This window comes from Cucurbita moschata, unplaced genomic scaffold (genome assembly GCF_002738365.1).
Source record: "Cucurbita moschata cultivar Rifu unplaced genomic scaffold, Cmos_1.0 Cmo_Scf00023, whole genome shotgun sequence".
In the NCBI taxonomy this organism is placed as follows: Eukaryota; Viridiplantae; Streptophyta; class Magnoliopsida; order Cucurbitales; family Cucurbitaceae; genus Cucurbita; species Cucurbita moschata.
In genome coordinates this window covers 1,528,015-1,545,912 of record NW_019268539.1, presented here as the reverse complement: position 1 = coordinate 1,545,912, position 17,898 = coordinate 1,528,015, and the positions used below count along the sequence as shown (strand labels likewise).

Sequence of the window (17,898 nt, the reverse complement as noted above, 5' to 3'; positions counted from 1 at the left end):
TTCTATTAAATAAAGGTCAATTAAATTTTAATTTATTCAACCCAAAAATAAAAATTTAGAAATTTATTGAATATTTTTAAAAATTAATTTTACTATTCTTGTTCACCTCTCATCTAAAATATGATTTATTAAATTAATTATTATTATATCATCGTCATTTTATTTTTTTAATGAACATGATATTAGAAAGGGTATTACTGTCTTTCAACATGAAATTTTCAAAACTTTAAATAAACTTTTCAAAGTATTTTCTATACCAGTTTTTTCATTATTATTATTATCCAATATAGATGACTGGGCATGAAATCGTGGTATAGTTTAAAAAAAAAAACAATTTTTGCTCTTAGAACTGTCTTCTCGGGCTTTACGCAATCAATCGGATCATATAGATATCCCTTCAACACAACATAGGTCATCGAAAGGCAGAATCTTTGTTGTGTTGAAGGGATATCTATATGATCCGATTGATTGCGTAAAGCCCGAGAAGACAGTTCTAAGAGTGCATAACCGCATGGATAAGCTCACACTAACCCGTCAATTTTGGATCCAATTCAGAATTTTCCTTGGGAGGTATCGGGATGAAATTGGAATGTAAAAGTTATTAAATTGTATCAATTTTTACCGTAAACTTTTAATTTCATTAAATTTAGAACTTACCTAATAGTATTAATTTTTACTCTACTAATTTCTACACGCTAGTTAATTAACTCACATTTAGCAACAAATAAAATAAAATTAAAATATATATATATCCTCATAGAACACACGTATTAACAACCATTACAAAACTTTGCCAAAATTAAAAATATTAATGAAAAGATCTTGAAAATATTACTATACTCAAAATACTTTATTTTGTTTAGAGAATACAAAGGCTAAATGGTCAAACTCATTGTACGGAAAAGAGTCTAATTCGGAGTAGAATTCATACAACAATCACAATGGATGAAAAGAGGAAGAAGGATGGGATGGAGGGGGAAATAAATGGAGAAATAAGAGAGAGAAAAAAAAAGAAAAGAAAAAAAATATATTGTTGAATGAAAGTATCCTAGGTCGATTAATTTAGGGAATGATCATGGGTTTATAATTAAAAAATACACTCTCTATTGGTACGAGACCTTTTGGGGAAGCTCAAAGCAAAGCCATGAGAGCTTATACTCAAAGTGGACAATATCATACCATTGTGGAGAGTTGTGTTCGTCTAACATAATATCAGAGTCATCCCCTAAACTTAACCATGCCAATAGATTGACAAATCCTCAAATGTCAAACAAAGTATTATGAGCCTCGAAGGCATAGTCAAAAAGTGACTAGAGAAGACTCCAAAGGAGTCGAGCCTCGATTAAGGGGAGGCATACATTGTTCGAGGGGAGGTGTTGGATGAAAGTGTCCCACATCGGTGTTAATTTAGGGAATGGTCATGGTTTTATAATTAAAGAATACGCTCTCCATTGGTATGAGACCTTTTGGAGAAGCCCAAAGCAAAACCATGAGAGCTTATGCTCAAAGTGAACAATATCAAACCATTGTGGAGGGTCGTGTTCGTCTAACATGGTATCAGAGCCACCCTAAACTTAACCATGCCAATAGATTGACAAATCCTCAAATGTCAAACAAAGTATTGTGAGCCTCGAAGGCATAATAAAAAAGTGACTAGAGAAGACTCCAAAGGAGTCGAGCCTCAATTAAGGGGAGGCATACATTGTTCGAGGAGAGGTGTTGGATGAAAGTGTTCCACATCGGTTAGTTTAGAGAACTGTCATGGATTTATAATTAAAGAATACACTCTCTATTAGTATGAGGCCTTTTAAGGAAGTCCAAAGCAAAGCCATGAGAGCTTATGCTCAAAGTGGACAATATCATACCATTGTGGAGAGTTGTGTTCGTCTAACAAATGATAACACATGATATGACTTTATTTATTTATCATTTTGAAATTGGTTTAGACAATTGAGATTTGTCCAGAAAATGCAAATCTACACCACAGGCAAAATGATGTCCTTCTGCAGTTATAAGAGACACTCTAATCCTGAACGCATGATTCACATACCTGAACTAATCAGCACAATATTCTCCGTTCTTTTATTGAACCTTCCACCAACTGCAGCACTTTATTTAGAGAAAGGACTCATAATATAAGCCACCACTTGTTCACTTGGTCCTTAACTATCAGCAGTTGTTTCATCATGCGAGCAGTAGAATGAATATGAATCATGAGCCAATGTCTGCAAAAAAAAAAATGTCATTCTCAAATACTATGCGAAGAGAAAATATCATACTATTTAAGAGAATGATTAAGATAAAATATCGACCTGTTCTTGTGAGCGGAAATACGTGAATGGTGTGTAGTGTAAGAAGTTCGAAACCCTCGAAGTGTATATATCCGCATACCTGCAATTGTTTGGAAAGAACACCATTGCCAATATTATGATGACCTAAGATTTTATTCCTGTAAATTGAGAACAGAAGGGGAAATAACATACTTCTCAATCTGTCGCATCAAATGGCTTTTATCCCATAGGCCTGCACGGGAGAGAAAACCCCACCTAGGAAGAACATTAAGAGTAGGTTAAACCTAAGTTCCAAAAAAGCCAACCAGGTAACGTATTGTTCTGCTACCCCGAGCATAGCTAAAACGATTACTCACAGTCGAGATGAGAACAAGAATGCAGCAGCAAGAAGACAAGTGCCAATCCTATGTTATTTTTAGTCTAAACTTGAATTCAAGCCATATTGGCACTTTCCATTTTATTCAACCTTCATATTCACATGATGCTGACTCTTTTCCTACTTCATGTTCTCTAGAAAATCTGTATTCATGTTGTAATTAAGGAAATTCACGTTCTTATCTGAAAAAGGGTTTTAATGATCTTCGAGTACGGTTCAACAACTATCCCATTCCCCTTTGACAGATGGAGGACAAAAGAAAAAAAAAAATCAGCACTGCAGTAGGAAAACAAATGAACATGGATATTCTTTTCAAAATGATAGTATATCCTTCTTCGCTGTACTTTATTATGGAATCTTACCTTTTGTTGAATAGATCTCCATCTGCTTCTAGCATTGGAGCAATTTTCTGGTCTAATCTTTGCATGACAATGAGCAGCTTTTGCATGCTCTCAGTGAGCTCCTCATCATCCATGTTAGTCGCTGCAAGGGTCTGGCATACGCAAAATAATCGATCATCATTTATGTTAGTCGCTGCAAGGGTCTGGTATAGCCATGTTCCAACTATCCTCCCCCATTTACTCTCTACATCCTTGACCAAATATTACAAATAATAACAAAGAGATCTGTGTGCCATAGACAACATCTTCTATTGCGAAGATAAGGGTAAATCAAGCACCTCCTTGGTCATATTCCAACCACCGCTACTCAAAGTCAAACTAAGGCCAAAAGTATAAAAAGAATCTACCCAAAGTTTTCATAGCAAAGTGATATCTCCAAAGGAAATCTCCTTATAACTTCATAGGACGGTATAGAAGAACCAAAGAACAAAAGCTTACTTGAGCAGGACGACCTTGACTACGCCTTTGCAAAGCAAGCCGAAGTTGATTGAACAGATCCCCCACAACTTCCTTTTGATTTATAAGCTCAATGAGAGATGCTCGATGACCACGACTACGAATCAAAGCACTATACTGCACAATCAAATATTATAATATAAATATCAGAATTCAACAATAATCTGGCTAGAAAAGCATGAACAGGAAAATCATTGATTGATCCAGATGTGATTTGGACCAAAACTTTGAACTTCCAATAAAAAGCACTACCCTAAATAACTTAAATAAGAACCCAATTCCGGTTAGAATTCTACTTATTTTTAATGAGTTGTAAATGACACTTATGCTTATTATCTTCCATTTCTTCCTTCATTTTTCAAGATAAGAAAGATGCTAAAGTTTTGGAAGCTCTATTCTTCCGGTTTATTCTCAGTTCAATATTTAAGCTCTGTTCATATTTCTGCATCATTGCAACCAGACTTTATATAAACATTTTGGAAGTTGAATATAAAAGCCCTAAGAAAAGCAGCATACTTACGTAGCCATTATTCTACAAGGGGAAAAACACTTCATAGAATAATGGCTTTTACTACAATTTTTGGTTTTAGGGAATGAAGTTTCACAACCATTTTTAGAAACTTCTCGGTAGTTTATTTTGATGATATATGGGTTTATAGCACTAATCTTGAAGAACATGCCACACATTTTTGCGTACCTTAGAACTAATTCTCTATATATTAACTTCTAAAAAATATATTTTTCATGGTATCTAGGCTTATTTTTCAAGAATTTGTTAGTAATGAATTGTTTTTCATGGTATCCAGGTCTATTTTTCAAGGATTTGTTATTAATGGACATGGCAATGAAGTCGATCACTTAAAAACAAAAGTTATTGCCTTTTCAAGGATTTGTTATTAATGGACATGGCAATGAAGTCGATCACTTAAAAACAAAAGTTATTGCCGATTAGCCCACCACTAATAATGTTAAGTCACATGTATATAGATTTAGTTTTCAAGGATTTGTTATTAATGGACATGGCAATGAAGTCGATCACTTAAAAACAAAAGTTATTGCCTTTTCAAGGATTTGTTATTAATGGACATGGCAATGAAGTCGATCACTTAAAAACAAAAGTTATTGCCGATTAGCCCACCACTAATAATGTTAAGTCACATGTATATAGATTTAGTTTTCAAGGATTTGTTATTAATGGACATGGCAATGAAGTCGATCACTTAAAAACAAAAGTTATTGCCTTTTCAAGGATTTGTTATTAATGGACATGGCAATGAAGTCGATCACTTAAAAACAAAAGTTATTGCCGATTAGCCCACCACTAATAATGTTAAGTCACATGTATATAGATTTAGTTTTCAAGGATTTTTTATTAATGAAGATAGCAACTACGTAGATCACATAAAAACAAAAACTATTGCTGATTAGCTCACCGCTTATAATGTTAAAAGAAACCTGTTCAGCGGTGGCTAGATTCTTTTTCATTGAAGGTTTATAACAAATTTTAACACCATAGCGCGCCCAATAATTGAATGCCCTAGAAAAAGAAGATTTAAATTGGGAAAAGCTTGACAAAAGAGCTTCCAGGTTTAAAATAAATTAGCCACATCACCATTGCTTAGTTTTGAGAAATTATTTTTGGTTGTGATAGACATATTGGGAACATGAATTAGGGTGTTTAAAGTTGAGATAATAAGTGGTGAAGACGCTACTTTAAAATCAAGATATATAAGGAATAGGACCCAGGGTCTTTCAACTCTTGAGTGGTGTAGCCTTCTACCTTCCAAGGTCAAATGAGGAGGTCAAATGAGAGTCCTCTAGACAAATGTGGTGACAACGCTTCTATGTAAACTGTGGTTTGAAAAATAAACAAGAGAACTTTTCAAGGGAAGGAGGCTAGTTAAAATGTCTTTTGAGATCGTTGGAATCCAAGCTTTTACTTGGTTCTCCCTATCGAAATATTTTTGTAATTTATACTTTTTCTGTTATTTATGCCAACCTAGAAGCTTTTCTGCAATCCTCTTGGCTTGGTGAGGATAATCCATCTCCATCTTTCTTGCACTCCTTTGGGAATGCAAGTATTAGTTTCCTATATGTTGAATTTCCTTTTACATTCTTTGTAATATTGATGGTGTATATATTCCTAATTTATATTAGTAATATTCCTTTTCTTATAGGTTGATGGTCTTTCTTCTACATAAGATGACCTTGTATTGTTTTAGATATGTAAGAAGAAATACAATAACATTATTCTTCTTTCCTGAATTCAAGTTGGTATCAAAGCCACAAAATTATCAATCTCCAACGGTCTCTAGAAACTCTAGCCACACTCTAAAACCCCAGCCACCACTACCCATTGTTGGAACCCAAGTGGCCACTCACCTCTAACAAGTCTTTTTGGTAGCAAGCACTAGATCATCATACAGCACTTAAGATATATGAATTAATAAGATACTTGAAGAATTGAAATTGTCTAAACAAACGCCCATATGGGTCTATTGTGATAACAAGGCTGCCGTCGCCATAATTCATAATCCAGGCCTACTTGATAGGACAAAGCATATTAAAGTTGACAAACATTTCATAAAAGAGAAAATTGATGCAAGTGTTTATATGCATACCTTATCTTTCGACGATAGATCAAACAATTGATTTGTTAGCTAAAAGTCTTTAAAAAGACAATTTGATAAACTTATCAAATTGAAGGGAGTGTTGGATCTCATGTTATATCTTTTCTAATATTGATTGTATATTATGCATATATTCCTTATTAATATTTGTAATGTTCCTTTCTTTACTGGCTGATGGTCATTTTTCTCTATAAGAGGATCTTGTATTTGTTTTAGATGCGTAAGAAGAAATACAATATTATTATTATTCTTCCCTAAATTCAAGTTTGCGTAAAGAAGATGGAAAAGAACAGTTTAGAGAGTATTCAATAGTTTCTGCACATACCTCTTCTTCCAATTCTCGTAGAATTAATGCTGTTCTCCAGCGCAGGTGTACTTTAGATTGGCTTACATCGGTATAAATGTGATCACCTACATACAATATCTCATCGCCATGAATGTTTAAAGAGTTCTCAATCATTTGTGCGCTACCACCAGAGTACAAGCCCCCTGCATATAAAGCTGATCAATTAAACACCGGTATTAAAGCATAAGCAAGAACACACCATAAAGACGTTTACATAACCTGGCAATTAAAATTACTAACTTTTTCATTATAGTAGTGAAAAGTTACAAAGTGCAAAACGCCTTTCTTAAGAGTTTGGTAACAATCCCTAAAACAAGAAATAAGCCCGATATCCTAGAAAGTAGAAAAAAAAATTATAGCATAGAAAGGTCTCCCTTCAATGTTTTGGTAGAGCAAAAATGAACAGTATAGAGAATTATACTCCTTGATGAATTATTAAGGGTTCCATGAGTTTTCTTTTCCCATTTTTCTTGCCTTTGGTTTTTTTGCAAACAGAGTTGGATGATATATCTTCCCTTTTGTCCATGTCTTGCACCCTTATAACAGTCCAAGCCACCCGCTAGTAGATATTATCCACTTTGGTCCATTACCTATCGCCGTTAATCTCACGGTTTTAAAACGCGTCTATTAGGGAGAGGTTTCCACACCCTTATAAGGAATGTTTCGTTCCACTCTCCAACCGATGTGGGATCAATCAACTCTCCTTGGGGGCCCACGTCCTCGCTGGCACACCGCCCGGTGCCTGCCTCTAGATACTATTTGTAACAACTCAAGCCCACCGCTAACAGATATTGCTTGCTTTGGCCCATTACGTATCGTCATTAGCCTCACAGTCGTAAAATGCGTCTGCTAGAGAGAGGTTTCCACACCCTCATAAGGAATGTTTTGTTCCCCTCTCCAACCGATGTGGAATCTAACAATAAAAAATTTGGACATTTCTCGATTCGTGCGTGTCATCCTTGCGCAGAGGGGCCATACTAATCTTCTCTGTATCGTTCCAATTTTATTGGATGTCCCCGATTTGTTCTATAGGTTGTACAACTGTGTCCTTGAGTTCTAAGGATACAAGAACCATAATTGGGTGGATGAACCACTGCTATGTGTCTAGAGCATGATTAACAGTCCAATGATCCTTCGAATATGCGGCAAAGGATCGCTCTCGGCAAGGCTTGTCCTGGCTGGGATGGTTGCATGGCAATCGAACAGATTAACCAAAATTTTTTATTGTTAGATCTCACATTGGTTGGAGAGAGGAACGAAGCATTCCTTATAAGGGTGTGAAAATATCTCCCTAGTAGACGCGTTTTAAAACCGTGAGGTTAACGGCGATACGTAATGGGTCAAAGCAGACAATATCTTTTAGCGGTGGGCTTGGGTTGTTACAAATGGTATTAGAGCCAAACATCGGGCGGTGTGCCAGGGAGGACGTGGGCCCCCAAGGAGGGTAGATTGTGAGATCCCACATCGGTTGGAGAGTGGAATGAAACATTCCTTATAAGGGTGTGAAAACCTCTCCCTAAAATACGCGTATTAAAATCGTGAGGTTGACGACGATACATAACGGGCTGAAACAGACGATATCTACTAGCAGTGGGCTTGGCTGTTATAAATAGTATCAGAGTTAGACACCGGGTGGTGTGCCAGTGAGGACGATGGCCCCCTCGATGGCCCCCAAGGGGGTGGATTGTTAGATCCTACATCGGTCGGAGAGGGGAACGAAGCATTCCTTATAAGGGTACGGAAACCTCTCCTTAGCAGACGTGTTCTAAAACCGTAAGGATGACGACGATATGTAACGAGCTAAAGCAGACAATATCTGCTAGCGGTGGAATTGGACTGTTACAAATGGTATCAAAGCCAGACACCAGGCAAGCGTGGTCGCTGGCCCCCAAGGGGGGTGGATTGTTAAATCCCACATCGGTTGGAGATGAGAACGAAGCATTTCTTATAAGGGTGTGGAAATCTCTCCCTAGCGTATGATTTAAAATCGTGAGGCTAACGGCGATACGTAATGGCAAAGCGGATAATATCTGTCAGCAGTTGGCTTGGACGTTACACCCCTGGTTTGTTCCTTTAGTTTTTCCTTCCCTTGCTTATCCACTTAGCTTAGCGTTTTCCAACATCAATCCTCACAAATTCATTTGTAATTCTTCTAGAATTTCTTAGGATTGGGTAATTCTACCATAGGAAGAATGTCGAATTGAAAGTCGAGAGAAACCACATGAAGCTAGTTGGGGTTGGTTCCTTGCTCACCCACATCCAAGTTCTTGGATACAACCAGAGGCAGAGGTTCAAGATTTGCTCTAATACCAAATCTTGGAGAGAAAAAGCCTAATGGCATTAATTAATTCTCAAATCAAAAGTGTATAAGAGGGCAGTCACATGTAGGCTAGGCTTAATGGATAATTGGCTAAAATTACATAGGTTATTTGAATTAACCTATGGTTACGAATCCCATCCTAAGAAACTAAAAGATAGTACAGAAGCACTAAGAGGCAAGACTAGCCCTATTGAAGTTGAAGCATGGTATTACTTGAGTCATTCTCCAAAAGCACTCTAAATTAAAATGCTGTTTTCTGCAGCCTTTTGACGTACCAAAACTTAGAGTTAATGAAGATCAAAAGACAACAAATTCAGCCTCCTCCAAAATACTGCTAGACTCAATCATCTGAGATCCCAAAGATACATTCCAACATCCAAAAACAAAAGAATTAGGCATTAGTAGAAAACACCCTGTAAAGTAGTTCCATTTTGGAAAAGAAAGAAACCTCTATAAACCTCCACAGCCTAGAAATTTTATCGAATGGTATCTCAAACAATCAAGTATCTTGCTTTCTGAACGAAAATCAAAAGATTCAAACCATAAATGCTAAACACCCTACAACACCAAAGGAGAAGAATGAAGGCCAAAATTTCCAACTCCCTTTTGGTAGAAAAGTACCATTGTTTCATTTCATACCCCCATTATTCAAGCCACCTTAAACTAAAGATTAAGAAACTAAGATCCAGCTAATTCAATGCTTCAACTTTTCCAACATCATTGCCCTTCTGGAGAAAATTTCACACTCCTTCCTCAATTTGAATATTAAAACAAAAAAGCGTTCCAGAGGTCAGAGTTGGCAAGAAAACCATCTTTAAATGAAACCAAAAATCAATCCAAGAATCCATATATAAAAGCTGATCAATCCCAATTCAAGGCGATACCGAGAAGAATGTCATTGAAGCATAAAAACCAGAACCTTATTGAGCCTTGAAATCCATATCTCTCGTTTGGAACAATTTCTGAAAGAGTGAAGGTTTTCTTGTGGATTTCTCATTTGACAGGATGAATACTTGAACAGAATTCAAAGAATACATAGCTTTCCCCAAGTTTCGTGTGTCCTTTGCAAAGGCAGTGAGGAAACATTGATGCATCTTTTGTTTTTCTGTCTATTTGCGACTGGTTGTTGGGAAAGATTGGTTAGTTTATTTAGCCCCCGGTGATGCTGGCATGGCAAAGCTTTGGATGCACTCCTCCAACTCATCGGTGGAACTTCTTTTTAAGGATCAAGCCAAGATCTTTTGGTCCAATTAATTCATTAATCTAACCAAAAACTTAAGCTTATGGGTTGCAAAAATTTATTACATCAATAATTTAACACTCTCCCTAACTTGTGTACTAAAAAATTTAAGGTCCAACAAGTGAAAATCAATATTAATCGATGAGTAAATGACATTATGGGAATTTGAACACAGGACCTCCTACTCTAATACCATGTTAAATCATTAATCAACCCAAAATTTTAAGTTATTGGATTACAGTAAATTCAATTATACCAATACTTCAAAAGGTTGATGTGACTCCTTTGGAGGCTTCGGTTCGAGAGAAATTCTAGAGTCTATCATAATCAAGAATCCAATGCGGAGGTATGGGTTTGGTTATTTTATTTGCTTCTACATAGTCTACTTCTACTTTGATTTGTAATTATAGCCCAAGTCAAATTTAAATCCGTTGGCCTCTGTTTTTTGTAACTCTTTTGAATTGCCGGTTGGGATATATTATCTCCCCTTCTTTTGTCAATCCCTTTTGATGATGGACGTACAGTTTTTTATAAAATCAAAATTAAAATCGTATATATTAAAAAAACTGGAAAAAAGCTGTAGGATAGGGACTAAAGCACATTAATTACCTTCAACAGCCTTGAAGCATGGACGCATGAGACCCTCACCAGTCACCACCTCGTACAATGGATGAGACGTTTGGAAAAATTCTGGCTTTCTTGCCGAGACTATTACCTATAAGTAAATCGTCAGCTTTTTTTTCCTTTAACAAAAAGGAAACAAAAAAATCATTCCTAAAATGAAGAATTACAACAGGAGTTATGAGTATCCTTCATTGGAAGAACACAACTAGTCCAACAAAAACCAAAATTCATAATAACAACTCAAAATCCATTTTGAAAACCATACAAGATTTCTTCCTAGACCTAATTTTTCTAAACAAGAAATAAATTTTTCGTTTAGATATGAAAAAAGAAATCAGTTCCAGGGTATTAATTCTCAAAGGAAGTGAAAAGAAGAAGCAACACAATCAATAAAGTGAAATTCCTCAAGAATTACAAAAGCCAAAATAAAGAAACAAAATTATCCAAGAAGTAGAACTACAAAGACCGAAGAGCCACTAAAGCTATCCATCGAACCACAAAAACAGCACCTAACCCACTATCCAGAGGGCAAAACTTCCATATAGAGAACCAGGAAGATTCTAGAAATAGAAATTACTCCAACAACCTGTACATAATTACAGCCAAATACCAAGGAAGACATTGCAGAAGAGCTTGATAAGAAAAACAAGTGCACGGCAATACTTTAGAGAAGCAAGAATGGGGGATCACCCTCATGTCTTAAACAAACTATCAAGAGCACCAAAAAATATCAAAATACGAACAAATGAACTAAAACTCAACTTACAATATCAAATAGATCTCGCCATCCCATATCATTTGGAAGAAATCTATTAAAAGAATGCTGCATCATTTTATCCGTGTAATGATAATCTGAGTTGGTAATAAGCAAAAGCTTTTTTCCAGCCTGTTGCACATTTTCTCAAGCAATGAATACAAAATCATGACAGCAAATAGAATAACCAATTATCACTTAAGGGTTATACCTCTTTTTGATCCAGTAGAGTCAATGGTAGTACAGGGTCAGGCTCGACAAATAATTCAGGATTAGACATTATCTCACTCTGTGAATTTCAAGAATCAGTATATGGTAATGAAATGTAACCAGCAACAATTAAAACATTTGGTTCAACGAGTATCTACCTTAAGCTGACCCTCGACGTGTGCCCTGAATAGTGCTTTCCCAACAGCCTGTGACCCAAGATTAAACTTAAAATCTGCACGAACAATAACATTGAGTTTTGTGAAAGATGTAGCGTAGAAGCATTATACCTTGTAAAGTCCTTTATAATCAAGTGGACCAACTGCTGCTTCTATGGCTCCATCGTCCAATCTGTCTACCATCTGAGAGAACTCACATCACTTAATGAAGAGAAATACATTTAATATACAAATGGAGCAACAACTTGATATTAGGCCTGCATCTGGACATAAAAAAAGAACTTCATTGAACAAAACCATGTATAAGAACACAAACATCCAAAGGAGACCACAGAATAATAAATACTCTCCAATTAGCATTTATTAAAAAGGGAAATAAATTTCTAAAACAATAAGAAAAAAGAAAAAACAGAGAAAGTTAAAGAACTACTTCTAGCACCTGTAGTTTTTTTTAGTAGGAAACATTACCTAGGCAGGAGAGCCTGCCGTGTCCCAGTGATAGGTAGTTCCAACTTAAGAGAATGGTAGCAAATCAGAGTTTTAGAGGAGAAAACTTTTCTCTTACTGTATTATTTTGTAGGGATTAAAGATTACACTCATAGTAAAGTTGTGGAGGGGCAAGGCCACACATGGGGTAGGAAGTATTTATAGGCATATTACTCTTCCAATCCAGTTACTTATTGGCTAGGAAGTATTTATAGGCATATTACTCTTCCAATCCAGTTACTTAAGAAGGGATGTGAAACAACTAGAGAGTTCGTTGTGCATAGGATAAGGAGGATGGGTACGGGTAGTTATGGGGGTGGAAGAAGTATATAAGATACAGCAAGAGTTGGAAGAGAGGTGGTTATCATTTTGTGATTAACTTTTCTCTCTATTAACCAGTGCTAAAGAACTTTCAAGTGCCTATCAAGATAGTTCTTGGAAAGATGCTTAGAATTTGGGCCATCAATTCAAATTTATTATATATTAATCCTTTATTTTTATCACCAAAGTTTGGAGTTCTCTTTGGTAAATGTTGCGAGTGTTGTACTTCCCCTTTGATTAGGCCCTTTCTTTTTGTGGGCCTACCTTTGCTTTGGACGTAGTTGAACTAGAGAGCACTTATATAATATTGTTGTTGCATAAGGCTGGCAGTTCTACCCTTCATCTGTACAAATTTATTGTCTACACAAAACCATGATTTATAGATTTCACACCCGGCAATGCAAAAGAAATCTTAATCCTTTAGGAATCCTAAGCAAAGCAACTGATTGTAACAAAGAGCAAGAAGTTAAATCTCTAACAAGAGCAATGTTAAATAATAGGGTGAATCATAATACCCACCTGCATATAAGCAACAGCCTCTGATACAGAAAATAGTGTATTGAGGAACTCCCATCGATTCTCCTTACGCAGGTCCACCAATTCCCTCCCATAAATCTCACTATGCACAGACCATTAGTATCAATAGAAAACTTGCCTATCGCTTTTTTTTTTGCAATGTGTAATATAGTCTATATTAACAAAAACATAGCAAGGCTAGTCTACCAAACTCAATCCTATGGGATAATTTGAGCATACAGTAGGAGAAGCACGAACAAAAGATTAATATAATGAGACATGCACACGGTAACACACGTTCTTTAAGGGGTGGTCTTAGTGGGAAAGGCTTGGTGTGTTTAGAAGAGACATCCCCCAAAGCCTTGGTTACCAAGCACCAGGTGGAAAACTTAATGGGTTTAAAACTTTTGTTCTCTCTTAGAGTGGTAGGTCATGAGTATAATAGGAGTGCGGCCATTAACACCCTGTTTAGAAGAAAAATGCACATAGCAACGCATAGGTTCTGGAAAGGAAGAATATGTATTTTGATATAAGCAAGTCAGGTTTTCCACAATATGTAATGAGCCATTATTCTATATTGTAACATAGTTATCATTCCCGAGCCAAGATTTTTGTTTTAAACTATTGACATTTGCATGTAAAATACAATATGGGAAGACACCAATTATAAGTTGGTGGAGCAAATTACCTATTTCTAAAAAAATGCAACATCAGAGAACAAAGACTTCCAATAAAACCTTAATACAAATAGAAATTTTTAAACTGTCGAAAAGCTGTACAATTCAAAGTATTTCTTGAAGTCCTTCATAAGATCCAGGAAATTATATAATTGCGATGATATGAAGTACACACTGGAATACATGCGTAAATGTATTTTATATCATCTGAGAGGCAAAAGGTGTAGTTTAAGCATGCAAAAAGGTAAAGCTAGCATCTTATTACAATTTAAAGGACTGAATGCATGCCTTTCATCAAACTAATAATTATCTTGCACAACAGGAGTTCAGAACAAAGTATACTTAAACATATACCTTACATCTCGAGTAGACAGCATGTTTGTTCCATGCATTGCTCTTTTTATATAACCAAAACGATCAGCCTTCACCAAGTTACCTCTCTCTTTGTCTATGACTAGGCCTCTAATAACCTATTAAATATCAAAGTGGCAGATGCAGAAACAATGGAAACACAAGATATAAGGATCAGAAACAAAGTCCACCACAACAGTTCTTAAGCTAGCTCAAAAAGTATTACCAAGTCTGGGTCAAAAGCAAGTCCATCAACAGGGAAACCCATGTTCCTTAAGTTTTCCATACAGTAGTCGTACGCTCTTCCCTCCCAAGCCTGAAGGAGTACAAGTTATTTTTCCAAAAATAATTAAAGGATGGACGGTCATTAATGTGAAAGGCAAAGGGCAGCTAATGAAAGAGTTAAGTTAGTATGCAATATGTCAGGGTCTTAATTTTATTGACCATCCTTCTTATAGGAAAGAGATCACTAGCTATAAAATTTCCCTAATCCTTTTCCCATGCTAACGGGGTGCAAAAATATTAGAGACAATTACCATGACATTATAATGCATCAATGTGTAGTCCATGTCATATCCAATGACACTGATCGATCGAAGATTCAATGTTCGGCTACAAAATATACCCTGTGGTGAATTTCTTGATGAAGGACTCTGCAAAAACATTTATGAGTGGAGAAAATAAGGCGTTGATGTTTGTCTAGCAATTTTTTTAAATTACAATAAAAAAAGATGAAGGGAAGGACAAAATAAACCATTTGGAAATAAAGAATAAAAAAAACATAAAGTTCATTAATATTCTTAAAACATAGTACAATAGCCTAAATCACGTTGTAAAGGTTAACATTCTCGAGGAACCAGTCATTTTTTCTTGCATACAACGAATTATAGAGCCCATGGAAGCAAAAAATTGAAGATTGATAGCGCTATGCATTGATTAAAGATGAAAATCCAATATTTCGTGCCTACCAAAACCATGCCTCGCTCTTTTTGAAGGAAGCGGCTGAATGAACTGTCTTTTCCTTATATGAATTAGGATAAACCAGCACAAAAATAAAGCATTTAAGGAATTAGCGATGGATAATCAACAATCTCCAAAAAGGGAACAAAGCACGGGACCTAGTATGGAACATATAAAGCATTAAAAACATATGATTATCATGCTTCAATCAGGTTGTTCTATTCCGCCCTTCTAGCCGAGCACATACAGTGGAGCAGTAGAGAGTCGAGTTAAATTCAATCCTCAAAGGCCAGCATACTGAAACTTCAGAAATGCAGAAAAGCATGATGGAACTATGTTGCTTGACCACTAACCGGGATTCCCAAATCACTAAGGAGATCCTCGGCTTCCTGTGCCTCTAATCTCGCAACTTCCTCAATTGGACCTTCTAGCGTTTCTTCACCATCTGCGCCTACATGAGAAAGGAAAACGCCACTTACACAAAAATAACCACGCTGAACCTCACAGAATTTGTCACCAATGGATGATACATGGACTGATTGTAAGTGCATAATGTAAGATACTGAAACTAAGTTCTTCAAATTCTTGTTAACTATCGGTCCAATCAACGGCGCAATACAAGAAACAAGTAGACTACACAATCAGTTTGAAGAAACACAAACTAATAAGACAAAAAATGACATTTCAATTGATCAAAGAGAGTTACCAAAAGCCTCAAGATGCTCGAGTTTGAGATTCATATCTCCTTTAGTGCTCTGTCCGAGATAATCAACTCCAGACTTCGCCGACGACGTCACAGAAAATACATCACCTCCAACACCTACTGATTTGGAGTCCATGGCGCACAAACACAGCGTCATCTTCCGAGCTGTGAGTGAAGTCAGTTGCGGTTTGCTTGTACAACCAAGTAACGCGACTCTTGTGAGCACAGGGTTCCCCAGATAAGCGGCCGCTGCCATTGTTGAAGGATTTCAGCGTCCTGCAGAAACGAAGACTTTCCTTTCCTTTCCTTTCTTTCTTTAGTTTGGCATGAAGAGATGAAGATAAAACACGTGCCGATATTGGATTGCTTGAAGACTTTTTTTTTTTTTTTTTTAATTTAATAAATTTTTATTAAATTATAAACCCATTCCAAAAATATTTAATTAGGTTTGTTCAATGTTCAACTATTTATTTAAATTTTTATTTTTACTAATTAAACAAAATCCTCAAACTCGGGTCACCTAGCTCGAAAACGAAATGCTGAGAGAAATTTCTTGATTGTCGAGCGAGCATATCGAGCAAAAGATCTCGATAGTTGAATAGAAATTTTGTCGGAGGGCAGTAATGAGAATGCACTGAGTGATGAAAGCAAAGAAATAATCGAGCTAGGGAACGCTCGAGATTTACTAAAGATTTCCTTAATTAAAAGCTTTAAATTGAATGTTTATGATAAATCAATATCGTTTAAAAGGACGGTTTTCCATTTAAATTCTGGATTTTCGAACCGAGAAAGATCGAAAATTCTTGCTATTTCAGCCCGTTTCATCTCATTTTCTCTCTATTTTCCTTGATTTTCTTTTCCTCCATTTTCTCCGAATTTTATTAAATTATGAATCCAATCTTAAAATATTAAATTAGGTTAGTTCGGAATGTTCGACTATTTATTTAAATTTATGTTTTTGCTAACTAAACAAAATTCTCAAACTCGGGTCACTTAGTCTGGAAACAAAACGCTTAGGAAAACTCCTTACTTGTCGAGCTAAACGAGTACGAGCATATTGAGCAAAAGATCTCGATAGTTAGACATAAATTTTGACGAGGGCAATAGTAGGGATGCACTGAGTGACGAAAGCAAAGAAATAATCGAGCTAGGGAACACTCGGGATTTACTAAAGACCTCCTTAATTAAAAGCTTAAAATTGAATAATACAATTTAAAAGGACGGTATTCCATTTAAATTCTGGATTTTCGAACCGGGAGAGAGCGAAAATTCTCGCTATTTCAACAATTTTCATCTTATTTTCTTCCTATTTTCCTTGATTTTCTTTTCCCTTTTTCTCCATTATATATATATATATATTTGTCATTTTTAAAAAAATAGAAAAGTTATAATACACGTGTCTCTCATTTCCTTTTTGTATTTTATTTATCTTTTTCAGTTACTTTTTATTTTTTCTGTTTCAAAAAAAATAAAAGTTCCCTTGTCTCTACGTTAAGCAAGTTGTATTTCTCTATTTTTAATTTAAAATTTAAAATTTATTTTATTTTAAGCTATTTTCATAAAAAATTCCAAAATAAAATAATAATAAATATACGGTATACATATGTCGAAATGTTAGAACCAAGTCTTACGAAGAAATACTTGAGAGAAATTTATTAGAATTCCTCGACCAAACAATACTTGTCAAAGAAAATTGGTTGATTCTTCGTGATTTTAATAGTCTGTAATACTTCATGCGTAGGGTACGAACCGAGATTCAAAATTTTGATTTAGGATCAGGTAATCCTAGCATTTTCCTATATCCGACATGGTCACGTTACTTAATTCTCACTTCGAAGAGTGAAGACTATTCTCATAGACGAAAGCAGGTTCTTTCAACATGCTTTCGATAACTCGATAATATATATATTTTATTAGTACATATATTTTAATACTTTTTTATAATTTTATTGAGAGAAAACATATTAAAAGATTTAAAATTGTAATACTTCTTAAATTTAAAATTAAAGTGGGAAGAATCTAATAAAATTAAAAAGCTAAAAAAAATTATTTTTTAAATA

General features: G+C 35.5%; 1 protein-coding gene and 1 non-coding gene across 4 annotated transcripts; both read right to left on the bottom strand.

The window, feature by feature from the left end:
* Positions 1-1,886: 1,886 nt before the first annotated feature.
* LOC111460244 (cytosolic purine 5'-nucleotidase) lies at positions 1,887-16,159 on the bottom strand. Of its 3 annotated transcripts, none has more exons than XM_023103405.1 (17): positions 15,842-16,159; positions 15,489-15,586; positions 14,712-14,828; positions 14,402-14,491; positions 14,179-14,294; positions 13,151-13,250; positions 11,936-12,007; positions 11,807-11,854; positions 11,650-11,727; positions 11,451-11,570; positions 10,670-10,775; positions 6,480-6,643; positions 3,507-3,641; positions 3,030-3,211; positions 2,484-2,546; positions 2,313-2,391; positions 1,887-2,225 (listed from the first exon to the last, which is right to left on the bottom strand). In XM_023103405.1, the coding sequence occupies exons 1-17, from the start codon at positions 16,092-16,094 to the stop codon at positions 2,163-2,165; spliced, it is 1,884 nt and encodes a 627-aa protein (XP_022959173.1). In that variant the 5' UTR covers positions 16,095-16,159; the 3' UTR covers positions 1,887-2,162. The 3 variants fall into 3 exon arrangements, with proteins under 3 accessions (XP_022959173.1, XP_022959175.1, XP_022959176.1); XM_023103407.1 differs by having other exon boundaries at positions 3,030-3,160; positions 15,842-16,094; XM_023103408.1 differs by lacking the exons at positions 15,489-15,586; positions 15,842-16,159 and adding an exon at positions 15,144-15,482.
* On the bottom strand, positions 7,422-7,527 carry LOC111460480. Its single transcript, XR_002713426.1, has one exon. It is a non-coding gene; the product is annotated as a U6 spliceosomal RNA (small nuclear RNA).
* Positions 16,160-17,898: the final 1,739 nt, after the last annotated feature.

What these genes read in the sequence shown, in the direction of transcription:
- LOC111460244 (XM_023103405.1), bottom strand. Translation starts at nt 16,094, where the DNA reads ATGGCAGCGGCCGCTTATCTGGGGAACCCTGTGCTCACAAGAGTCGCG. An exon ending in TACGAGAATTGGAAGAAGAG is followed by an intron (nt 3,642 to 6,479) that starts GTATGTGCAGAA and finishes TTGATTGTGCAG; the next exon opens with TATAGTGCTTTGATTCGTAG. An exon ending in TTGATGCGACAGATTGAGAA is followed by an intron (nt 2,392 to 2,483) that starts GTATGTTATTTC and finishes AAACAATTGCAG; the next exon opens with GTATGCGGATATATACACTT.